At 47.9% G+C, this 26,319-nt stretch overlaps 1 protein-coding gene across 2 annotated transcripts in view; it reads right to left on the bottom strand.

The window, feature by feature from the left end:
* Nucleotides 1-3,175: 3,175 nt before the first annotated feature.
* LOC119979494 (autophagy-related protein 2 homolog B-like) overlaps nt 3,176-26,319 on the bottom strand; it is a 138,194-nt gene continuing 115,050 nt past the window's right edge. For both annotated transcript variants that reach the window (XM_038821797.1, XM_038821806.1), the window contains exons 36-42: nt 24,566-24,764; nt 23,054-23,123; nt 15,944-16,026; nt 14,633-14,754; nt 13,353-13,507; nt 6,296-6,445; nt 3,176-3,497 (exon numbers count right to left, since the gene is read on the bottom strand). In XM_038821797.1, the coding sequence (XP_038677725.1) occupies nt 3,267-3,497; nt 6,296-6,445; nt 13,353-13,507; nt 14,633-14,754; nt 15,944-16,026; nt 23,054-23,123; nt 24,566-24,764 (1,010 nt within the window). In that variant the 3' untranslated portion in view covers nt 3,176-3,266. The remainder of the gene's footprint in view (nt 3,498-6,295; nt 6,446-13,352; nt 13,508-14,632; nt 14,755-15,943; nt 16,027-23,053; nt 23,124-24,565; nt 24,765-26,319) is intronic.

Below are 26,319 nucleotides of genomic sequence, written 5' to 3'. Positions count from 1 at the left end.
GCTTGGGGAAGCTGACCCTTCCCACTAGGCTCCCCAGCATTTGGGCCGGTTTGTCCCTGCTCTTGATTCCCTCCAGCAGGCCCACCATTCTGATGTTCTGCCGTCTTGACCGATTTTCTTGGTCCTCGACATTTCATTTCAGGTTCCCCGTGGTCGTCACCAACCTTTTGATGTCGGACCACAGGGCAATGATTTGGTCGCTCTGGTCTATCAATTCTTTTCCAGTTCCTGCACTCTGCTCCCTTGGGCTTCCAGTCTCTTTCCCATGCCATCGAGAGCCATCTGCATGGTGACTAGTGGCTCTGCAACCTTGACTGTCCTCCTTCATCACCTTCAGTTCCCTGGTGAGGAACGTCTTCCATCCATGGTAGAGGGGCAAACAATCAGGTTGGATGACCCTCTTGGTTGCCTGCTGCCTCGACCTATTTATAGCAAATTTGTCCAGGCTCAGGGAGTAGGTTCACAGAGAAGTCCTCCTCTCTCCCCACCCCACCCCCCTCCACACCAGGTATCTGTTCAGTTTCCAACCAGGCTGGTAATCTGCATCCAGCAGATGATCTACCTGCAGTCAGAAAATCGAAGTTAAACTGAATTTCAGAACCTGGAATTTACACACCCTCGTAGAGAACGAGCAAAAAAAAAAAATCAACGGTAATGGAGAACTGCCCTTATTGCCGTGAACTCAGGCACTTCAACACTGACATTGCTGCCCTGCAAGAGACTCGAAGAGCAAGTGAGGAAAACCAGAGGATCAGCCCACATGGAATCGGATTCATCATCAAGAACTAACAATTGCTCGAGGACTCCTGACGGCAAGAAGGGGCTCAGAAAAGGAGCCTGAGAAAGGAATACCAACGATCGAGAGTCCAAGCACCAATCTCACCTCCTGGAAACGGCTGCCAAGTGTGCGGTCGAAGATGTGGCTTCAGGATCAGCTGATAAGCCATGCCAGGCCCCACAGAACCCATGACCAGTAACACAGAGTTTCTGAGGTGGACAACCATACAAGTCAGTGAGTGGTTGCCAAAGACGCCAAATTAATCTATTAGTATGGAAACGAATAGATCGCAAAGCAGGATAATGTACACATACACACAAGACTGTGTATTATTTATTTTCTTCCCTTTCTCAAGTACATCGACTATGGTACATTCCTTCATAACCATCGCTATGATACACCCACAGCAACATTATTCAGAAATATGTACAGTTGTTATGGTAACAGACAATTCTAAATAAACCCACAAAAGGTTGTATAATCTGCTGTACAAAAGAAATTAAAAATTTATACAAAGCAACACAAATCTCAACTATCCGACTCAGTATTTGTAGCAGTGTCCACAGACCACGGTGACATTGCAAGGAAATTTAGTTTGAAGAGCAAGTTTTGAAATGCAAAAGTGTGATGCAAAGGTTTGGGGCTGTTAGTCAAGTTTCTAATTCTTACTCTTTTTTAAAATAGAAAATGTTCTCTGAAACAGGGGAGAGAAGGTTTTCCAATAATTTCCCATCCCGTCGATATTCTGCTTTTACCCAGCAATTCTTTTTAGAGACAATACTTTGGATCACAGTGGCAAGTGCAAGCACCTTTAATTTAAGGAAACTCTTCCAAGCAACAGGCCCTGTTGACGGGAACAGATAGAGAGAAAGAGAGTGTGGCACCCAGCACACCGAGGAAAATAATAATCCAGTCAGGGCCCCTCTGACATTGGGGGTGCAGGAGAGAATTAATTAGACAACCGCTCCTAGTCTGTGCCTGCACTCTACATCCAGAGCTGCACTGGACACCTAACACCGAGTTTTCCTTTACAACTTGATGCTGGCTGAAGGACATCAATAGCACCAAATCAAATAATAATTAAATAATTTCTCCTTCTCTCTTACGTCCACAACACGCTCCGGTTGAAGAGCAGGAAGAAGTGACCATTCTCTGCACTGTGTCATGAAGGACCATCCTGTGGGAACTCATTAGTAACCCAGGCTGTTGTACCAGCTCCTTCTCAGTGGATTCATCTGAGAGCGAGTGAGCAACAGGATGAGTTTGCTGACAGCACTGGGTGACTAATGTAAGATGGTTTTACACAAACTTTTTTTTAAAATGAAGAATTCGAGGATATCAAGGATCTGAAACACCATTTACACCTGCCAATGGGAAAGAAAGTCAGCCCCTCCTCTGCCAAGTTCACTTTCTGCTGCTTACATTAAAGGTTTAATTTGTTTCAAGGGAGGAAAAGGTATAAAACTTGAAATACTGGGAGAACATTTCCAGATATATTGGATGCAGAATATGGGATAGTTAATTTAAGTGGGCCCGTTTTCTGCCATAATTTGGGGGAAGCTAATGTTTACACAGCTGATTGAGGGCAACTCATGGCAGAGGCTTGAGAAAACGACATTTCCCCAAAGTGAACTGCAATGTTTCACATTGGCAGCGACTGGATAATCATCTCTCCCTCCCCCCCCCCCCCCCCCCCCCGGGCCCCAGAGGGTGTTCAGGCAACTTGGTCCCAAGTTTCTATTGATATTACTACTACTGCTCAGGCTGTGTGACTTGTTACTCTGGGGCTGAAGGACTGGGACAATGATGATGCCAGACTGACCCATTAGACAAGAGATAAAGAACCAGGAATTTAAGGCACACCTTTGATTTAATCCAAATCCTTTGCAGCAAAGCTGATTAAACAGAGCATAGCAACAGAAAGCCTATTCTGTTGGGAGCCATTAAGGGCCTGAACGATGGGGTTAGGGAATGAAGGGAAGTTGAAGCGGTTACAGCAGATTTGGGGGACAAAGCAGTCACAAACATCTGGGCTAGGATGAGAGAAGAATAATTGGCACGATTGCTTCTGAGTCAATGCAAGAAAAAAGCCTCAAAACACCCCTGGGCAGCTCGTCCTCAGCTTATCCAATTGACAATGGTCTCAATCTCACTCTCATACCAAACTGAGAGGGGCAGCAGAATCCTCACTGAGGCAGTCACACCATTCACTGTTCTATGTTTCAAAAATATAATATCTCCATGCCATCTCTAAAATAAACCAGAATACTCTACGCAGCCACCAGATCAGTTAAATTATTTAAAGCTACAGCTCACCTTATGGACACTGCTCATTTCATTTTTAACTTCACAAAACTAAGTGAGACCAAAATATACAGGCAGGAAAATGTATAGATGTGCAGTGATTCCCAGCTGGGTCCCAACACCGGGATCTCAAGGCTTTATTAACATTTCTTTTCAACTTTCCCAAAATATTGTTCCAGCGTGGTTACTGGTCACTGAGACGCCACTTCTGGGATTCTTCCTGACGGACATCTGGTTGGATCTGGTTTCGCATTCCACCAAGAACGTTGGAGGTGGCCTCTGTTGCCACGATTAAAGGTTTCACCACCGCCGGTGGGATTTGTCGCAACACTCCGCCCACCGCACCCGTCATACCCCTTTGCTCATGCTCCCGGGTCGCAGTCTCATAGATCATATGAGCCGTGTCTGTGAATCCCTGCACACAAAACACAGAACCACCAATCATTAAAAGGTTGTGACAAGAGAAGAGCCAATTCTTGTTAAAGTCTCCCACAGCCATGGCACAGTCTAACTGGAATCCTCCATGGGAATTGGAGGATATGGGGAGAAGGTGGGCCGGTGGGGGTTGAGGGATATGGAGACAAGGTGGGTCAGTGGGAATTGAGGGATATGGAGAGAAGGTGGGTCGGTGGGGGTTGAGGGATATGGAGACAAGGTGGGTCAGTGGGAATTGAGGGATATGGAGAGAAGGTGGGTCGGTGGGATTTGGGGGATATGGGGGAAGGTGGGCCGGTGGGGGTTGGGGAGAAGGTGGGCCGGTGGGGGTTGGGGAGAAGGTGGGCCGGTGGGGGTTGAGGGATATGGAGACAAGGTGGGTCAGTGGGAATTGAGGGATATGGAGAGAAGGTGGGTCGGTGGGATTTGGGGGATATGGGGGAAGGTGGGCCGGTGGGGGTTGGGGAGAAGGTGGGCCGGTGGGGGTTGGGGAGAAGATGGGCCGGTGGGGGTTGAGGGATATGGAGACAAGGTGGGTCAGTGGGAATTGAGGGATATGGAGAGAAGGTGGGTCGGTGGGATTTGGGGGATATGGGGGAAGGTGGGCCGGTGGGGGTTGGGGAGAAGGTGGGCCGGTGGGGGTTGAGGGATATGGAGACAAGGTGGGCCGGTGGGGGTTGAGGGATATGGAGAGAAGGTGGGTCAGTGGGAATTGAAGGATATGGGCAGAAGGTGGGCCGGTGGGGATTGGGAGAAGATGGGTCGGTGGGGATTGGGGGATATGGGGAGAAGGTGGGTCGGTGGCGATTGAGGATAGCGAGAGAAGGTGGGTCGGTGGGGATTGGGGGATATGGGGAGGTGGTGGGTCGGTGGGGGTTGGGGAGAAGGTGGGTCGGTGGGGATTGGGGGATATGGGGAGAAGGTGGGTCGGTGGTGATTGAGGGATACGAGTGTTGGATCGTGATCCACAACAGAAGGAAAGTTATTCAGCCCAATGAACTTTGCCTGCTCCATGATTATATTCTAAATCGCTTTGTTGTCCGTTACCAGGTATGAACATTCCCTGGCATTGGACCTGGGATTACAAGGAAATGCAAGGATATTAATTTTAAAAAATATATTAGAGTACCCAATAATAGGGCAGCACGGTGGCCTAGTGGTTAGCACAACCGCCTCACGGCGCTGAGGTCCCAGGTTCGATCCCGGCTCTGGGTCACTGTCCGTGTGGAGTTTGCACATTCTCCCCGTGTCTGCGTGGGTTTCGCCCCCACAACCCAAAAATGTGCAGAGTAGGTGGATTGGCCACGCTAAATTGCCCCTTAATTGGAAAAAATAATTGGGTAATCTAAATTTAAAAAGAAAAAAAAAAAAAAGAGTACCCAATAATTTTTTCCAATTAAGGGCCAGTTTTAGCATGACCAATTAACCTACCCTGCACATCTTTGGGTTTTGGGGGCGAAACCCAAGCAAACATGGGGAGAATGCGCAAACTCCACACGGACAGTGACCCAAAGCTGGGATTGAACCTGGGACCTCGTCGCCATGAGACAGCAGTGCTAACCACTGCGCCACCGAGAGCTGCCATCGCAATCTTAAGTTAAGAGGCAAGCCAATTAGGACTAAGTTGAGAAAAGAAAAAACAAACTCATTTATATAACTCCTTCCATAACCAGTGAGCATCTCAAAATTCTTTTCAGCCAATGAATTATTTTTGAAATGTAGCCACTGTTTTAATGTAGGAAAAGCAGCAGCTAATTTACTCAGCAAGCTCCCACAAACAGCAATGTGATCATGGCCAGACCAGGCCTCTCAATCAAAAGACGTCACCTCCAACAGAGCCAACAGCATTGCCCGAGTGATGCACTTGCGTGTTAGCATTGATTTTTTAGCTCAATTTATGGAATTGGATGTTAGCTCAGGGATATATACGGCCCACTGACTGAGCCACAGCTGACATGAAGCGGAGGAGAAACCTCTTCACACAAAGGGCTGGGAATCTTTGGAATTCTCTACCCCAGGAGGGTTTCTGGTCAGTGTATTCAAGACAGAGGTGAACACACCTTCGTGAATTTAAGGGATATTGGGATGGAGTCAGAAGGTGGTTTTGAGGTAGATTATCGGCCATGATCTTGTTGAATGGTGCAGCAGGACTAAATGGCTTTCTCCAGCTCCTAATCTTTATGTTCTATCAGGATTAAGGACTGAGCAGATGCTCAAGTAAGAGAAAAGTCAATGAGCTGATTTAGTCACAGTGCACGTGAGTGGGAAGGGAAAGGTAACGGAGGGCATATTTACGTACTAACCTTTTGTCCTGCTGACATATTAACATAATATACAGTGGGTTTGCCTACATTCTACCCTGGCATATTGAGGGCATATTTATATACTGCGAGCATGTTTTCCTTCTAAGCTGACTTATTGTGAGTCTGCTGCACTAAACTGTACAAAGATACAGCAACACCAGTGAACTATGTGGTTCTAACTGTCTCGGAGATACAGCGAGCAGTCAGAGGGCCAAGTTCACAAACTCCTGATGTGAGTATTAAGATGACTATCTCACATGTATTGGTTATATTTGGTTTATATTCTCATGATAAAAATCATTGATCAGATGTCTCTGTCTCTTTAGTTCACCTGCCTACACTGAATTGGGAGGATAGGGATTTTCTGATCTTGCCCATGTTACTGTAACACATTTAATTGTAGCTCTGGGTACACCAGCAGATATATCAGAGGCTCGTTATAAATTACTGGCATAACCTAACAAACATTCCTCACCTCTTTGACTACGTCATATGCCTTAGCCACTCCTTCGCGTAGATCAACAGGTTGATGTGCCAATCGGTGTTGAGAGATGCGCTTGGTCCTCATCAAACTGTGTGTAGTAGGACCCGGGGAAACCATGTCATAGGCTGTCTCAGCTGCTGCCTGCCAAAGGAAACACAAACATCTGCAGTCTGCGTGCAGCTTTGGCAAGTGTCTGAATTTAGTGTGGAGAGCCTGTGTTTAAAGGTTTCCGTTCTCTCAAATGAGAACTTGTAAATTATTTGCACATTTTAACAGACCCATCAGTGTACTGAATTACTTCTCCACAAGTAATGTTTCTGGTACATGCAGTGGATTACAAACAATAAACAGGATAAAAATCAGGCAATCAGGCCCAACCAGTTTGTGATGTTCAGACACCATATGCCCCCCTCACGTTCCACCTTTCTCACCTCAGCAATCTCACATTCTAACTTTCTATTTCCTCTTGTACTCGTCTAGTTTCTAGTGTTTAAAAGCATCTAATCTATTTGTCTCAACCCTTCCTATGGTAGCAAGTTCCACATTCTAACCAATCTCAGAGTAAATAAATGTATTTACTGGACAAAACAGTCATGGTTAAGCCACCTGAGTAAATCAGATTGAGTTTGACCTGCCTATGGAGAGACCTATTAATGACACTAGCAGAAAAAAACTATTACTCAGAAAGACCAAAGATTAGAAACAAAGATTAGTAAAGGATGAAACAGTCAATAATGTGGCAAGCTAATTCAGCAGGAGATTATCCAGAGCATCAGGCTTCTTCTTAGATGTTCAGTGACTATTGGGCAATAAAATGCTCAACAAAGTTATAACTCAGCAAGAATTAAATAACGAAAGCTTGTTTCTCAAATCGTACAAGGGCGGGTACAAAGCAAAGCTGAGTTCGGAATTCCTTCCTTCAAGGAATGTTTTGGATCGGGGCTTGTTCAGAAATCACGGGAAGTTCATGGTTTTCAGATGCAGGCTGTGTGACCTGCCCTGCATGCAGTTTTAATGTTTTGAAACAATAGTAGGTGTAGTTAATTATCACATATTATAACTTCGCGAGGGCAGCACGGTGGCACAGTGGTTAGCCCTGCTGCCTCACGGTGCCAAGGTCCCAGGTTTGATCCCGGCTCTGGGTCACTGTCCGTGCGGAGTTTGCACATTCTCCCCGTGTCTGCGTGGGTTTCGCCCCCACAATCCAAAGATGTGCAGGGTAAGTGGATTGGCCATGTTAAATTTCTTAATTGGAAAAAATGAATTGGGCACTCTAAATTTATATTTAAAAAATCTTCTCTCGCGTTTTGAGTCTCCTGTTAAAATGATCAATGAGGTATTTTAACAGTCAGAGCCATGCACACGTGTTGGCTTATGATGGATTTCAGAAGTATACATGGCAATTACAGATAACATGCTTAAAATAAAACAACCTCATAGGGAGAGCACTTCCTACAGTCAGTTGGTAGTTTAAATTAGTTGGCGTAAAAAAACTCTCATCTTGCTTCTGATTCTTTTGTCAATCACCTTAAATCTCTGGTTTCTGGCCTTCCTGCCACTGGAAACAGTTTCCTCAGAATCCAAACAGTGCAGAAGGGGGTCATTCAGCCCATTGAGTCTACATTGACCCCTCCCCTCCTGAAAGAACAACCCACCCTGGACCACACCCCAACCCCATCCCTGCAACCCCGTAACCCCACCGAACCGTTGGACCCTAAGGGCAATTTAGCATGACCAATCCACCTAACCTGCACATCTTTGGAATGTGGGAGGAAACCGGAGTACCCGGTGGAAACTCACGTAGACACGGGGAGAACGTGCAGACTCCGCACAGGCAGGGGGAGAACGCGCAGACTCCGCACAGACAGAGGGAGAACGTGCAGACTCCGCACAGACAGGGGGAGAACGTGCAGACTCCGCACAGACAGGGGAGAACGTGTAGACTCCGCACAGGCAGGGGGAGAACGTGCAGACTCCGCATAGGCAGGGGGAGAACGTGCAGACTCCGCACAGGCAGGGGGAGAACGTGCAGACTCCGCACAGGCAGGGGGAGAACGTGCAGACTCCGCACAGACAGGGGGAAGAACGTGCAGACTCCGCACAGGCAGGGGGAGAACGTGCAGACTCCGCACAGGCAGGGGGAGAACGTGCAGATTCCGCACAGGCAGGGGGAGAACGTGCAGATTCCGCACAGGCAGGGGGAGAACATGCACACTCCGCACAGGCAGGGGGAGAACGTGCAGACTCCGTACAGACAGGGGGAGAACGTGCAGACTCCGCACAGACAGGGGGAGAACGCGCAGACTCCGCACAGGCAGGGGGAGAACGTGCAGACTCTGCACAGACAGGGGGAGAATGTGCAGACTCCGCAGTCACCTGATGCTGGAATTGCACCCGGGTCCCTGGTGCTGTGAGGCAGCAATGCTCAACACTGTGCCACCGTGTTATCCTGTTATCATCACCTCTGGATACAGAGGAGTCTTTATTCATAATCGCTGGGCTGTCAAATATTTTTTAAAGCTGTTCATCAGCCGTACCGAGTTTTGTCTTCAGTGTTGCTGGGTCAAAATCCTGGAACTGCCTCCCTAACAGCACTGTGGGTGTACCTACAGCAAATGGACTGCTGCAGTTCAAGAAGGCAGCTCACCACCACCTTCTCAAGGGCAATTAGGGTAAAGGAATGGCGATATAGTTCCAAGTCAGGATGCAGTGTTTGGAGGGGAACTTGCAGGTGGCAGAGGTTGCAGGTTTGGAAGATCCTGTTGAAGGAACCTTGTTGAGTTGCTGCAGTGCATTTTCTAGATGGTACACAATGCTGCTGCTGCATGCAGGGGGTGGAGGGAGTAAATGTTTAAGGTGGTGGATGGGGTGACAATCAAGTGGGCTGCTTTGCCCTGGATGGTGTTGAGCTTCTTGAGTGTTGTTGGGGCTGCGCTCATCCAGGCAAGTGGAGAGTATTCCATTACACTCCTGACTTGTAGATGGTGGACAGGCTTTTTTTGGGGGGGGGGGGGGGTCAGGAGGTGAGCCATGCTAGCTTTCTTTAATTAACCTGTATTTGTCCATGTGACTATTAATTTTGCCTCAAGTTTGTGCGGCACGGTGGCTAGCACGGCTGCCTCACGGCGCTGAGGACCCAGGTTCGATCCCGGCCGCAGGTAATTATCCGTCTGGAGTTTGCACATTCTCCCCGTGTTTGCGTAGATCTCACCCCCACAACCCAAAAAGATGTGCAGGATTGTTGGATTGGCCACACTAAACTGCCCCTTAATTTAAAAAAAAAAACATTTTTATTAAGGCGTAAATGGTTTTATAACAGATAAAAATGTAAACATAGTTCAGTACGTAGCATCCGCCTCACCAACAACCATACCCAGCCAATGTTGCTTATACACACAATTCCCCAGTCCCTCCATCTCCTCTCGCTGATCCCCCCTAAACAAAACTAACCCCCTCCCCCATTCCTCCTATTGTATCTGCTAACTAGCATTGCTGCCTCACGGTGCCGAGGTCCCAGGTTCGATCCCGGCTCTTGGTCACTGTGTGGAGTTTGCACATTCTCCCCGTGTTTGTGTGGGTTTGACCCCCACAACCCAAAGATGGGCTGAAGGGCCTGTACTGTGCTGTACTGTTCTATGTGCAGGGTAGGCGGATTGGCCACACTAAATTGCTCCTTAATTGGAAAAAATGAATTGGGTACACTAAATTTATTTTTAAAAAGTATCTGCTAACAATTTAGTTTTTCCCGAAGAAGTCAATGAACGGCTGCCACCTCCGGACGAACCCTAACACTGATCCTTGTAGGATTTCAGGCCTGAGAAACCCAGCTATGTCACTAACCCAAACCCCTGATTTTGGGGGCTCCGAGTCCCTCCACGCTAATAAGATCCGTCTCCGGGCTACCAAGGAGGCAAAGGCTAAGACGTCAGCCTCTCTCGTCCCCTGGACTCCCAGGTCTTCCGACACTCCAAAAATCGCCACCTCTGGACTCGGTGCCATCGTCGTTTTTAGAACCATGGACATGACATCCACAAAGCTTCGGACATGCCTAGAACATGTGGACATGGTCTGCAGGCCCTCCCACACACGCCCTCGATCCCAAAAGTCCTGCTCATCCGGGCCACCATCAAAATCGCTACCCCCCTCCCCCCAGTAATTTGCCCCTTAAATTAGAAAAAAAAGAAATGAGTAGTTTAAATTTATTAAAAACATTTTTTTTGCCTCAAGTCATTGTTCCGAGAAGGTTCCCTTCACCGAAGTTAGACTGACTGATCTGTAGTTGCTGAGCGTATATTTACGCCCTTTATTGAGCAAGGGTGTAATGTTTGCAATTCTCCAGTCCTCTGGCACCAGCCCAGAGTCTCGGAAAGGCTGAAAAATGTTGGTTAGTGCCTCTGCAATTTCCACTCTGACTTGGATGCATCTCATCTTGTCCTGTGGCCTAATCACCTTTAAGTACAGACCTATCCAATTAATTTGAAACACTTCAGGTGTCAGAATGGTCTCCTCTTTCACTACGGCCTGCATAGTACCTACTTCCTTGGTAAAGACAGATGCAAAGTGTTCATTCAATATCTCAGCTATACCCTCTGCCTTCGTATGTATGTCGCCTTTCATAGATCATAGGATTTACAGTGCAGAAGGAGGCCATACGGCCCATCGAGTCTGCACCGGCCCTTGGAAAGAGCATCCCACCCAAGACCATACCTGCACCCTATCCCCACACCTCCACCCTATCCCCATAACCCCATCTAACCTTTTTTGGAGACTAAGGGCAATTGCCAATCCACCTAACCTGCACATCTTTGGACTGTGGGGGGAAACCGGAGCACCCGGAGGAAACCCACGCAGACACGGGGAGAACGTGCAGACTCCGCACAGACAGTGACCCAGCCGGGAATCGAACCTGGGACCCTGGAGCTGTGAAGCAACTGTGCTACCGGGCTGCCCACGACCCCTTTGTGGTCCTACTCCTCCTTTTACCACCTTTTTACGATTTATATGCCTATAGACGACTTTGGGATTCCCTCTTATGATGGCTCAGCCTCTTTTCTTACTCTTTGATTCTCTTATTTGCTTTTTTAAATCTCCCCCTCTGAACCTTCTCTATTCGGTTCATTTTTCAATTGTATTTTCTACGTGACACCTGTCAAAAATCACACTTTTTCTTCATTTCTATCTCTTCTATTATCCAGGTAGCTCTGGATCCGTGGCCACAGAAACACCCATCTGTTTCCATATCTATCGAATCACCTATCACTATTTCTCTTCCCATCTTCCTTGTACAGCTGAGCTACTACACATAGTGCCATAGACTTGCTCTGGCTACATTTCAAGATGAGCCATTACTCTCATCAATATTCAAAACCAAATGCTGGTTGGAGAGTGGGACGCACTTGGGGACTCCTGCACTACCTGCTTGTTCCTTTTTGACTGCCTGGTGGCAACCCATTCCCTCTCCCTGTATACTCTGAAGTTGTGAGTGACCATCACTATAAACATATTATCTATGAAGCTCTCAAACCTCATGGGTGCATTGCAGCGATACTAGTTGCTGCTCAAGTTATGAAACCCAGAGCTGAAGCTGCTGTAACTGACAGCACTTCCTGTACAAATGGACATGGGAATCGCCCTGGAGTCCCTGCAGAGCACAGGCTTTGCACTCTCAAGGTTGGAGCAGGTCTGTCATTTCTTTATCTGTTACCCCTGCTACCGTTATTGTTATCAATCTGCCAGCTGTTTAGAATCAGTCCTCAAGTAGCAATGCACACCTCACCTCACCTCACGACTTTCCTGCGATGTCAAACCTCAAATTTTTGTTTCTGAACGTACCAATGACAGTCCACAAGCGATCGCAAGCTCTTACTGCAACCATAGATAACCATATTTTACCAGGATGTTGCCTGGTATGGAGGGCATTAGCTATGAGGAGAGGTTGAATAAACTTGGTTTGTTCTCGCTGGAACGACGGAGGTTGAGGGCTGACCTGATAGAGAGCTACAAATTTATGAGGGGCATAGACAGAGTGGATAGTCAGAGCCTTTTTCTCAATGTAGAGGGGTCAATTACTAGGGGGCACAGGTTTAAGGTGCGAGGGGCAAGGTTTAGAGGAGATGTACAAGGCAAGTTCTTTACACAGAGGGTAGTGGGTGCCTGGAACTCGCTGCCGGAGGAGGTGGTGGAAGCATGGATGATAGTGACGTTTAAGAGACATCTTGACAAATACATGAATAGGATGGGAATAGAGGGATACGGACCCTGGAAATGTAGAAAATTTTAGTTTAGATGGTCAGCATGGTCGGCGCAGACTTGGAGGGCCGAAGGGCCTGTTCCTGAGCTGTACTTTGCTTTGTTCTTTGTTCATATTAAACCTTCAAGAACAACTGACGAGTATGTTCTGGAGTTTAACAAACCAGTATGCCTTACCCCAACAGAAAATACCTAATTCCTTTCAAGGAGAGAGTATCTACAGCTCCACTGGATCCACAACATCAGGGAGGTTACAAAATACTGAATACACGAAAATACAATTTTATTTACAGGGTATTTACAGAAATATTCAGTAAACGTTTTCACTGATAATACAGGGGCCTGCACTAAAACAGAAAACCTGGCTTCCAATCACACTGTGGGATTTAAATTTCAATTCAGTGTAAAAGATGTGTAAAGGAAAAGCCAGTTTCAGTGACCAGAAAGCTGTCAGATTGTAGTAAATTGTAGATTCACCCTTTTAGGGAAGGAAACCAGCCCTGCTTCAGCAGTCTGGCTGTTATGTTACTCCAGTCTCACATCAATACAGTTGACTCTTAATTGGCCTTTAGATAGGGTCCAAGGGAGACACTCAAGTTGGGGCAATTAGGGATGGTTAATTAATGCCAACTTTGTGGACAACGTCCACATCCCGAATCGAATGAAGAAAAATTATGCAACTCACTGCTTCAACAACTAGACATGCCACAGAGGTACATGACGTGTGGAATCTGATGGGACGGTGACAAATAATAGCCAGTGCCCAGGGTCCTCTCCTGCCGATCGCAATCTATGTTACCTGGATGGTCTGCACAAGTCGATTAGTCAGCTCTAGGGCAGCCATGGCAGTGGACGTCCCAAATGAGGCGGCTCCTCGTTGGAGGCCTCTCACGATGCGCCCATCCCGGCGATACTGCTCGATGGGCAGCCAGACCAGGTCCTTCAGCCCTTGAACTGATCAAAGATAGAGAAAGTCACTCGGACACCTGGTTGAATATTCTGTAACCGTTTCCCATTTATAGCAGCACTAAAATTTCCCACCTGACCAACTTAAATGGAATATTTACCTGTACAGCCTCTCACTCACGGTATGATCAACTATTTACCTGTACAGCCTCTCACTCACGGTATGATCAACTATGAATGGTACAGCTTCATACAGTTCATTATAAGAAAGGCAAATTATACAATTTGTTTACAAATTCTCACTGCTTCGCGTGCAAGTTGATTCACTGATTCATTATAATTTTCCTACCTCCTTGTTGCAAAGAATATAACAGTGTGTGTCAATGTAGTGGTTGCTTTGTCCAAGATGGTATTGACCTTAGTGAGTGTTGTTGGAGCTGCACTCATCCAGGCAAGTGGAGAGTATTCCATTACACTCCTGACTTGTGCCTTGTAGATGGTGGACAGGCTTTGGTCAGGTGGTGAGTAACTCACTGCAGGATGCCCAGTCTGGACCTGCTCTTGTAGCCAGTATTTATATGGCTAGCCCAGTTCAGTTTCTGATCAATGGCAACCTCCAGGATGTGGATAGTGGGGGGATTCAGTGGTGGCAATGACATTGGATGTCAAGAGGCGGTGGTTGGGTTAAGTCATGTTGGTAGGCTGGTTTAGCACAGGGCTAAATCGCTGGCTTTGAAAGCAGACCAAGGCAGGCCAGCAGCACGGTTCAATTCCCGTACCAGCCTCCCCGAACAGGAGCCAGAATGTGGTGACTAGGGGCTTTTCACATTAAATTCATTTGAAGCCTACTTGTGACAATAAGCGATTTTCATTTCATTTCATTTCACAAATGTTGCCTACCCAAGTAAAACTGAAATGCTTTAATTTGTAATTAAAATCATTCTTCAATCATTCGTTAACTCAGAGTTAATATTCTGTCGGTAAATCTGTTCCTGTCATCTGAATCCATTTATTACAATAATTTAGTGATTGCTTCAAGGGTGTGACCTGAAAACAGACAATGACTAACTCACGGAATAGTCAGTTCCTCAGGTCTCAAAATAAGGAACCTCTTATGTTTTGCACTGCTTTATGAGCTGGTTAGTGTTCTTTGTATTACAAACACTCACTTACCTAACTGCACAAAGGAGTGCATGGGTCCGACGCCTCCGAGAATACCAGGCAGCTGATTCTTCCTGATGTCAGTCAGCCATTCATTCAGCGTGTAGGAGATAAGCTTGTCCACTCCCAGCAACCTGCAGAACAAACCACACTCTTCAATGGTGGAGCTCAGTGGGTGTGAAACTTGGGCCTTGACAGGAAAGGGAAGAGCTGGGATCCAGGAATGCCAAGGTACCCGATGAAATAGTGCGGACTCGCAGGCTGAACCTGGAGGGCGAGGATGGTTGATGGGGGGCACTTTAAAGCCACATTGACCATCTCAATGTGAGGTTGTGATCTAGCTACCCCACACTGATTCCACCACTGCAGTTACTGACTAATACCACAGGTTCCTTTGAGGGGCAACTCACAGGGATCTGGTCTCCAACAGGGAGCCAGAAGGACTGTCCCCCCATCTCCCACCCAAACAGCAGATCCAGGTCCAGGTCTAAACTGGACTAGCCAGATAAATACTACCAGAGCAGGTCAGAGGCTGGGAATCCTGCAGTGAGTAACTCACCTCCTGACTCCCCAAATCCTGTCCACCATCCAGAGGTCAGGAGTGTGGTGGAATACTCTCCACTTGCTTGGATTTAGAAGCTCAACACCTTCCAGGACAAATCAGCCCTGCTTGATTGACCCATCATCAACGCATAGTGGCAGCAACGTGTACCATCTGCCAGATGCACTGCAGGAGCTCACCAAGGCTTGTTGGGAAACATCTTCCAAACCCAGAACCTCTACAATCTCAAAGGACAAGAGCAGCAGACACACGGAAACACCGCTACCTGGAGGTTCCCCTCCAAGTCACTAACCATCCTGACCTCCTGACTATCAGGTGCTGGTTTAGCACAGGACTAAATCGTTGGCTTTGAAAGCAGACCAAGGCAGGCCAGCAGCACGGTTCAATTCCCGTACCAGCCTCCCCGAACAGGAGCCAGAATGTGGCGACTAGGGGCTTTTCACAGTAACTTCATTTGAAGCCTACTTGTGACAATAAGCGATTTACGTTTACGACTTTGAAATATATCACCATTCCTTCATTGTCGCTGGGTTAAAATCCTGGAACTCCCTCCCTAACAGCACAATGGATGTACCTACACCACATGGACTGCAGCGGTTCAAGACGGCAGCTCACCACCACCTTCTCAAAGACACTTAGATGGGCAATAAATGCTGGCCTCGCCAGCGATGCCCACATTCCGTAGGCAAGTTTTTAAAAAAGTCTAGTGAATTCAGAATGGTGAAGAGGGTGTTTGAAACAAGGACTGACTGTATTCTTACCCATGTCTGTAACACAATCTCTTCAACTTCAACTCTGAGCAGTTCAACTGGGCCAGTCCAATGAGGATCCCTGCCAAGGTGCCCTGTAATACAGAAACAGGGAGATGTGAGCTATGTGGCCTTTGTGATCAGCCTGCACCAAACCCAAAACTATTTCACAAGGTTTTTGCCTTGAACAAGCTTTCCCCAATGAGTCTGGGTATAGTTCACATGCTTCTACCCCAACCATCAGGACATGCTGAGCAAGACATCAGCTTCCAGCTTGAGAATTCAGTTAGAACTCACGCGATAGGGGCAGCAAGGTGGCGCAGTGGTTAGCAGTGCTGCCTCACGACGCCAAGGACCCGGGTTCGATGTGCAAACTCCACACGGACAGTGACTCGGGGCCGGGATCGAACCTGGGATCCCGGCGCCGTGATGCAGCAGCGCTAACCACTGCGCTGCCCAAGGATGCAATTCTAAACGGGGTGCAGAGCAGAGGGACCTATGTGCACAAATTGTTGAAGATGACAGTATTGAGAAAGAGGTTAATAAGGCATACAGGATCCTGGGTTTATAAATAGAGACAAAGAGTACAAAAGCAAGGACGTTATCTGGTGTATTGTGTCCAATTCTGGAATGTGAAGACATTGGAGAGGTTGCAGGAAAAGTATTACAAGAATGGGCCAGAGTGGCTTAACTACGGGAATAAATTGGAGAAGTTAGAGCTGCCCTCGTGAGAGAAGGTTGAGGCAGATTTGCAAAGGTGTCATAACCATGAGGTCTCTCGACAGAGTAGATGGATAGAAATTGTTCCATTTCGTGGAGTAATCGAGAACCAGGGAACACAGATTTATGGTGATAAGCAAAAGACCAAAGGAGACAGGAGGAAAGCCTTTTCCTTAAATGCAGTGTCTGGTGGGGGTCTGGAATGGACTGTCTGAGAGCGTAGGGAGGCAGCTTCCATTATGGTTTTCAAAAGGGAATTGGATAATTATCAGAAATAGTTTGCAGAGCTACAGGGAAAAGGCAGAATAGAACTAACTATGTTGTTCTTTTACAGAGAGCCTGCATGGACCCAACTGGCCCAATTGCCTCCTTCTGTGATGTGACCATTCTACGATTTAAAAAAAAATCATTCATGGGATGTGGATGTCCTGGCTGGACCAGCATTTGTTGCCCATCTCTAAATACTCTTGAACTGAGTGGCTTGCAAGGTCATTTCAGAGGGCAGTTTTGAGTCAACCACATTGCTATGGGTCTGGAGTCATAGTTCTTTCAGGAAGTAGCCTGTGCTGTGGATAAAAGGGGAACCAGTGGATGTACTGTATCAAAAGCTTTCTGCAAATCTAGGTAAGGCCACATCAAAGATAATTGGGGAAAATAAAAGCTCATATTATTGGGGGTAGCAGATAGAAGATTGTCTGGCAGAAATGGGTCTTTTTTAGATTGGCAAGATGTAACGATTGCTTTGCCACAGGAATCAGTGCTGGGGCCTTGACTGTTTACAATTCATATAAATGACTTGGATGAAGGGATTTACGACATTGTTGTCCAATTTGCTGATGGCACGAAGATAGGTCTGAAAGTAAATTGTGAAGAGGACATAAGGAAGCAACAAAACGATGCAGATAGGTTAAGTGAGTGGGCAAAGATCTGGCAAATGGAGCATAATGTGGGAAAATGTGAAATTGTCCATTTTGGCAGGAAGAATAAAAGAAAAGCTTATTATCTAAATGGTGAGAGATTGCAGAGCTCCGAGATGCAGAGGGATCTGGGTGTCCTAGTGCATGAAACACATCAGGCTAGTATGCTGGTGCAGCAAGTAATTAGGAAAGCTGATAGAATGTTATTGTTTATTGCAAGAGGAATTGAATACAGTGACTAGAGTGGTAGTGCAGGGATTGATCTGTGCTAGGACCCCAACTGTTAACATTATATATTAATGATTTGGACAAGGGAACTAAATGTGTTCTCTTTAAATTTGCAGATGATAAGTTGGGTGGGAGAGAGAGCTGTGAGGAGGATGCAGAGATGCTTCAGCGGGATTTGGACAGGCTGAGTGAATGGGTACATGCATGGCAGATGCAGTACAACGTGGATAAATATGAGGCTATCCACTTTGGTCGCAAAAATAGGAAGGCAGATTATTTGAATGGGTGTAAATTGAGAAGTGGATACACAGCGAGATCTCGGTGTCCGAGTGCATCAGTCGCTGAAAGTAAGCGTGCAGGTACGGCAGGTGCTGAAGATGGAAAATGGTCTGCTGGCCTTCATTGCGAGAGGATTCGGAAACAAGAGCAGGGATGTCTTGCTGCAATTATACAGGGTCTTTGTGAGGCCACACCTGGCGTACTGTGTGCAGCTTTGATGTCCTTATCTGAGGAAGGATGTTCTTGTTATGGAGGGAGGGCAGCAAAGGTTTACCAGACTGATTCCTGGGATGGCGGGACTGTCATATGAGGACAGACTAAGTATTGAGTTGGATGGTCAGCCATGATCATAATGAATGGTGGAGCAGGCTTTAACAGGCCTCCTGTTATTTTCCATGTATGTTTCCATGAATACAAAAGTAGGGAGGTTTTGCTTCAGTTGTACAGGGTGCTAGTGATACCACTTAGGGTGCATTGTGTACAGTGTAGATCACCTTATTTGGCGGGTTGTCTTATGAGGAAAGGTTCGACAGGCTAGACTTGTATCCTTTGGAGTTTAGAGGAGTAAGGGGCGAGTTGATTGAAACTTATAATATCCTGAGGGGTATTGACAGGGTGGATTAAAGAAGATGTTTCCTCTTGTGACAGAATCTAGAACTAGGATCATGATTTTAAAATATGAAGGCTCATTTTCTCTGAGGGTCGGGAGTCTTTGAAACTCTTCCTGAAAAGGTGCTGGAAGCAGAGACTTTTGAGTATTTTGAAGGCAGAGGTGAATTGTTTCTTGGTAAGCAATAGGGTGGATGGGCTGCAGGTGAGGCTATTGTCAAGTCTTATTAAATGCTGGAGAGGTTAGAGGGGCTGAATGGTCTCCACCTGCTCCTTGTCAGGATGTAGGGCAGAGGTTTCCTTCCCCAAAGAACATGTGAACCAAAAACTTTTTTATGACAATTGATAATAGCTTCATGATCGCAACTATCTTTCAATTCCAGATTTATTAATGAATCGAGTTTATATTTCCTCCAGCTTCCACAGTGGAATTTGAACCCGTGTCTCAAAGGCTTAGCCTGGGCCTTTGGATTATTAGTCCAGTGACATTACCATTAAACCACCGTCTCTGTGGCCTTGGTTTAATTCATTCCTTCCCAGAGCATCAAATAGATGCCACTCTTCACCTCCTTTCTTGGCTCAGTATGTGGCACCCTCATTGAGTCAGAAGGCCATGGGTTGAAGCCCCACTCGGAAAGCTTTAGCACAGGATCTCATCTGACATTTCACTGCAGCGTGGAGGTAGTGCTGCACTATCCAAGAGGCAATCCTATCTGCCCTCTCAGGGAGGCAGTGCTTCAAAGAGTTCTCCCCGGTGCTGCAGTCAAAACTTATTCCTTGATAAACATCAGCAAATACAGATTATCATCTTATTTATCTCCCTGCTGCTTATGGGTGTTTGCTCTGTGTGAATGGACAGTCACATTTTCTGCAGCAGAACAGTGGGTACATTTTAAAGATGGCTGGGAGATTCTGGGGCCATGTAAGGTGCTATGTTGGAAGATAGTATCAGGAGGAGGCCATTTAGCCCCTGAAGCCTGTTCTGCCATTCAATGCGATGAAGGCTGATCTGTCTAGAAATACAAGTTCTTTCTTGCTAATGTCTGATACCGTTTGCTACACGGCTGACACAGAGGATGGCCGATGTAGGGGAAGGCTCTGGGTTCTGTTTCTGTTGGGGTGGGGGTGGCTCTGGGTTCTGTTTGCTGTTAGGGTGGGGATGGCTCTGGGTTCTGTTTCCTACTGGGGTGGGGATGGCTCTGGGTTGCGTTTGCTGTTAGGGTGGGGATGGCTCTGGGTTGCGTTTGCTGTTAGGGTGGGGATGGCTCTGGGTTCTGTTTCCTACTGGGGTGGGGATGGCTCTGGGTTGCGTTTGCTGTTAGGGTGGGGATGGCTCTGGGTTCTGTTTCCTACTGGGGTGGGGATGGCTCTGGGTTCTGTTTGCCGTTAGGGTGGGGATGGCTCTGGGTTCTGTTTCCTACTGGGGTGGGGATGGCTCTGGGTTCTGTTTGCCGTTAGGGTGGGGATGGCTCTGGGTTCTGTTTCTGTTGGGGTGGGGATGGCTCTGGGTTCTGTTTGCCGTTGGGGTGGGGATGGCTCTGGGTTCTGTTTGCCGTTAGGGTGGGGATGGCTCTGGGTTCTGTTTGCCGTTGGGGTGGGGATGGCTCTGGGTTCTGTTTGCGTTAGGGTGGGGGTGGCTCTGGGTTCTGTTTGCCGTTAGGGTGGGGACGGCTCTGGGTTCTGTTTCTGTTGGGGTGGGGATGGCTCTGGGTTCTGTTTGCCGTTAGGGTGGGGGTGGCTCTGGGTTCTGCTTCTGTTGGGGTGGGGGTGGCTCTGGGTTCTGTTTCCTACTGGGGATGGGGGTGGCTCTGGGTTCTGCTTCTGTTGGGATGGGGGTGGCTCTGGGTTCTGTTTCCTACTGGGGTGGGGATGGCTCTGGGTTCTGTTTGCCGTTGGGGTGGGGATGGCTCTGGGTTCTGTTTCTGTTGGGGTGGGGTTGGCTCTGGGTTCTGCTTGCCGTTAGGGTGGGGGTGGCTCTGGGTTCTGTTTGCCGTTGGGGTGGGGATGGCTCTGGGTTCTGTTTCCGTTAGGGTGGGGATGGCTCTGGGTTCTGTTTGCCGTTAGGGTGGGGATGGCTCTGGGTTCTGTTTCCAACTGGGGAGGGGATGGCTCTGGGTTCTGTTTGCCGTAAGGGTGGGGGTGGCTCTGGGTTCTGTTTGCCGTTGGGGTGGGGACGGCTCTGGGTTCTGTTTGCCGTTGGGGTGGGGGGTAGCTCTGGGTTCTGTTTCTGTTGGGGTGGGGATGACTCTGGGTTCTGTTTCTGTTGGGATGGGGATGGCTCTGGGTTCTGTTTGCCGTTGGGGTGGGGATGGCTCTGGGTTCTGTTTGCCGTTGGGGTGGGGGGTGGCTCTGGGTTCCGTTGGGGTGGGGATGGCTCTGGGTTCTGTTTCCGTTGGGGTGGGGATGGCTCTGGGTTCTGTTTCTGTTGGGGTGGGGACGGCTCTGGGTTCTGTTTCCGTTGGGGTGGGGACGGCTCTGGGTTCTGTTTCCGTTGGGGTGGGGGTGGCTCTGGGTTCTGTTTCTGTTGGGGTGGGGGTGGCTCTGGGTTCTGTTTGCCGTTGGGGTGGGGGTGGCTCTGGGTTCTGTTTGCCGTTGGGGTGGGGATGGCTCTGGGTTCTGTTTGCCGTTGGGGAGGGGATGGCTCTGGGTTCTGTTTCTGTTGGGGTGGGATTGGCTCTGTGTTCTGTTTCTGTTGGGGTGGGGGTGGCTCTGGGTTCTGTTTCTGTTGGGGTGGGGATGGCTCTGGGTTCTGTTTGCCGTTGGGGAGGGGATGGCTCTGGGTTCTGTTTCTGTTGGGGTGGGGGTGGCTCTGGGTTCTGTTTCTGTTGGGGTGGGGGTGGCTCTGGGTTCTGTTTCTGTTGGCGTCGGGATGGCTCTGGGTTCTGTTTCTGTTGGGGTGGGGATGGCTCTGGGTTCTGTTTCTGTTAGGGTGGGGATGGCTCTGGGTTCTGTTTCTGTTGGGGTGGGGATGGCTCTGGGTTCTGTTTCCGTTGGGGTGGGGGTGGCTCTGGGTTCTGTTTGCCGTTAGGGTGGGGATGGCTCTGGGTTCTGTTTGCCGTTAGGGTGGGGGTGGCTCTGGGTTCTGTTTCTGTTGGGATGGGGATGGCTCTGGGTTCTGTTTGCCGTTGGGGAGGGGATGGCTCTGGGTTCTGTTTCTGTTGGGGTGGGGGTGGCTCTGGGTTCTGTTTCTGTTGGGGTGGGGGTGGCTCTGGGTTCTGTTTCTGTTGGTGTCGGGATGGCTCTGGGTTCTGTTTCTGTTGGGGTGGGGATGGCTCTGGGTTCTGTTTCTGTTAGGGTGGGGATGGCTCTGGGTTCTGTTTCTGTTGGGGTGGGGATGGCTCTGGGTTCTGTTTCTGTTAGGGTGGGGGTGGCTCTGGGTTCTGTTTGCCGTTAGGGTGGGGATGGCTCTGGGTTCTGTTTGCCGTTAGGGTGGGGGTGGCTCTGGGTTCTGTTTCTGTTGGGATGGGGATGGCTCTGGGTTCTGTTTCTGTTGGGGATGGGATGGCTCTGGGTTCTGTTTCTGTTGGGGATGGGGTGGCTCTGGGTTCTGTTTGCCGTTGGGATGGGGATGGCTCTGGGTTCTGTTTCTGTTGGGGTGGGGATGGCTCTGGGTTCTGTTTCTGTTTCTGTTGGGGTGGCTCTGGGTTCTGTTTCTGTTAGGGTGGGGATGGCTCTGGGTTCTGTTTGCCGTTAGGGTGGGGATGGCTCTGGGTTCTGTTTGCCGTTGGGATGGGGATGGCTCTGGGTTCTGCTTGCCGTTGGGGTGGGGGTGGCTCTGGGTTCTGTTTGCCGTTAGGGTGGGGATGGCTCTGGGTTCTGTTTGCCGTTAGGGTGGGGATGGCTCTGGGTTCTGTTTGCCGTTAGGGTGGGGATGGCTCTGGGTTCTGTTTGCCGTTAGGGTGGGGATGGCTCTGGGTTCTGTTTGCCGTTGGGGTGGGGATGGCTCTGGGTTCTGCTTGCCGTTGGGGTGGGGATGGATGATAGATGGCTTCGGATTGCCCAGGGCTGTGGTACCAGATCTCTGACTGTAGATACACTTCCCAACTGAAATAAAACAAATTAGAAATACATTATAATCTCAAGTGGAATGGATAAGGCTGAACTGCTCTTGTTTCACATCTGTACTATGATTGAATTCTGCCACACACAGCACTGGTCCCTAACCTCTTACAACTGAACTTGAGCAGGGGCTGGTTTAGCACAGTGAGCTAAACAGCTGGCTTGTAAAGCAGAACCAGGCCAGCAGCGCAGCTTCAATTCCCATACCGGACTCCCCAAGCAGGTGCCGGAATGTGGCAACTAGAGGCATTTCACAGTAACTTCATTGAAGCCTACTTGTGACAAGCGATTTTCATTTCATTCAACTTACTTGATCCATGGACATGTGCTTGCCGTGGTAGTCCAGTCGGATTGGCACCTCGGATGTGAAGCGAAATTCCCTGGAATGAAGAATGGAATTCACTTTGTTGGTGAATGGGATTGAGGCCGTTGAAAACCAAGTGTCCAATGTTCAGCATATAACACATGGAGATTCGCTCTCTCTTGTACACACAAACATGCAAAAGATCTACTGCAATGCTGAAAGAATGGCCCTCCACAGGGCTGTTTATCAGTCTTCCTTAGTCCAAAGAAATTTGTATAATCCTGTCTGAGATCTCCTCACCTAAACCTGGGGTCCAAGTTCTGAGGCCTCTTCCACCTTAAGGCTCCATAACTCTGGTTAGAATGAAGTTTGATGGGAGGGGATAAACGTTCTGAACAGAAAGAGTGTTAGGAATGTGAATGTTGGAATAATATAGGCTACAGTCCTTCACCTACATGGCACATGCAGCTGAACAACCTGAAGTCACTGAAAACTATGCCGAATTACATAGAAACAGAACAGTAACAGGCCATCCGATTAAAATGATCTGCAATGCTATTTATGATCCACATATGTCTCTTCCCATTGTTCTTCACCCAGACCTAGTATTCAATTCCTTTCTTTCTCCTCTTTAGTTTACTCTTAAAATGCATCCATACTATTTTGCCTCAACTACTCCCTGTGGTAGTGACTTCCACATTCTCACCCGTTCTCTGGGTAAATAAGTTTCTCTTGAATTCCCTATTGAATTTATTAGTGACCAGCTTGTAATTATGGTCCTAGCCGTGGTCTCACCCACAAATAGAAACATCTTCTCTATGTCTAACCTATCAAAACTTTTCATAATTTGAAAGACCTCCATTAGGTCACTCTCCTCTATTTAGTACTAACCCTATTTAGTATTTCTGAAAGGTGAGACCTCGCAATTTACTCTCAATTAACCCGTGGATTTTTTTTTTTTGCATCCAGTGCCTCAATATCATTTTCACAATATACTGTTCACATAACTTGGTGCAGTGAAAGCTCCAAACAATTTCAGCGGGACCTCTCTGCTTTTGGGTTAGAATCAGATGTTATCATTTAATTGCTGTCTTTGGGATCTTACCATAGAATCCCAACTGTGCAGAAGTGCATAGAACCTGCACCAATCCCCTGATAGAGCGCCAGCCCTTCCCCGTCCTATCCCTATAGCCCCACCTAATGTGGGGACGCTAAGGGACAATTTTATCCTGGCCAATCTACCTAGCCTGCACATCTTTGGACTGTGGGAGGACGCCGGAGCACCCGGAGGGAATCCACGCAGACATGGGGAGAACGGGCAAACTACACACACCTACCTACACACACACAATCGCAATTGAACTCAGGTCGCTGGCATTGTGGGGCAGCAGTGCTAACCACTGTGCCACCATGTTCACCAAGAAATGTTTGGTTTGCTTTCTCTTATGGCCCAATAGTCAAATAAGAGAGCATCAGGAACGGCCCATTGCCTCAACCATCCACAATTGCAATGCTCACCGGAAGAAGATTGGCTGGTCTCGAAATGGTGCTGGCGTGCCACCCCCCGGTTCACTGACTGACACCCTGCTAGCAGCGGCCAAAGGATCCAGCCTGTGTTTGCTCTGACCAGGAAGAGTTATGATGGGGCCGTGGTCTGCGGGGCTAGTTCCGTTTTTGGGAAGGTTGCTGGTGGCGTCTGATCCAGGAGATTTCCTCACTGGAGACAAGCAGACAGAGAGGAAAGGTAATTAATGCAGGAACGGTAACTCACTGCTTTCCTTTATTTTGAACAACAAGCAAATCTCAAATTTTCCTGATTTTTAAGTATTAAAGTGAATAAACATCACAGGTTAGTGCAGCAAACAGACAGACAGGTCTCACCCACCAATCTCGCTTCTGTTTCCTTTCCTAGTCACTCTCCAGCGATCAGGAACGGGAACCCACTCAGATTTTCTTCCACTGTCCCCACTTCAGCCCAGAAGGCAATGATAGTGACTTATGGTTTCTTGGCTATCTCAGATCAGTCATAAACACTTAAATCACGGAAAACAGTTAACTTTCAAGGATTAGGAACATTCAGGAACAATGTGTGTTCTGCGGGACACTGTCCCTCAAAAGGTCACTGCTATTTCAAAAAAAATCCATACATTTACAAGATAAATAAGCAGTTTTAAAGAAGCTGGAAACCTCTTGACCATGGTGGGCTGTGTTCAGAAGGGTTATGTTTATGGCTCAGGGAAAAAAATTCATGTCTGGAAAACGGTGTTTAAAATTTGGATTTTGGTTTCAGAAGGAGGAACAACGTTTCGTGAAAAGAGAGCAGCATTTTTGCAGCCCAGAGCCAGTCCACAGCTAGAAGTGAATACAATAATCATAATCTTTATTATTGTCGCAAGTAGGCTTACATTAACAGTGCAATGAAGTTACCGTGAAAAGCCCCTAGTCGCCTGTTCGGGTCACAGAGGGAGAATTCAGAATGTCCAATTCACCTAACAAGCACATCTTTCGTGTTTTGTGGGAGGAAACCGGAGCACCCAGAGGGAACCCACGCAGACACGGGGAGAATGTGCAGACTCCGCACAGACAGTGACCCAAGCCGGGAATCAAACCTGGGACCCTGGAGCTGTGAAGCAATTGTGCTGACCACTGTGCTACCGTGAAGCTGCTCCCAAATTGCTCTTCACACTAGAATAGAGTGTCTGTGAGTGTTCTTCAAGCCCGCCTGAAAAGGAGTGTAAGAATCATCAATTATTTGGAAGATCAGCGTTGAGACACCAACCTTATCTTTTAACCTTTGGCAGAATTCCTCTACTTTTACTTTACTTGGTGCGTGTACCTCGAAAGAGGTAATTAGTATAATTTCATATTGCACGTTATAAACTTTGTCTTTTTATTTGACAAGACATGAATGGTCCAGTTGGGTTTTTCTGACCATCAAACAGATTCATGGTCACTTGTACAAATACAACATTTTAAACACCAAATTAAAATGGAGTTGAGATTTGAACTCCTGGTCTCTGGATTTTAAATCCAGGCATCATCACAACCCTCAGGGCGAGAAACCTGCATTTATAAAGCAGCCATAACCTCTAAAGATGCATCACAGGTGTGAAAATGGAGTGTGGGCAGTTGGAGGAGCAGGATTAGTGGAATAACTGAAGAAGTGGAGGCGGGTTAAGGAGTAGTCTCAGTAGGGGAAGAGGGATGGAGGAGGGTTAAGAGAGTGGGTTTAGGGTGGTCAAAGGCAGTTGCACTGAAGGCAGACCAGAATG

The sequence above is a fragment of the Scyliorhinus canicula genome, chromosome 2 (assembly GCF_902713615.1).
Source record: "Scyliorhinus canicula chromosome 2, sScyCan1.1, whole genome shotgun sequence".
Classification (NCBI taxonomy): domain Eukaryota; kingdom Metazoa; phylum Chordata; class Chondrichthyes; order Carcharhiniformes; family Scyliorhinidae; genus Scyliorhinus; species Scyliorhinus canicula.
Note: the sequence above shows the minus strand (reverse complement) of the source record. Positions and strands in the feature narration are given on the sequence as shown.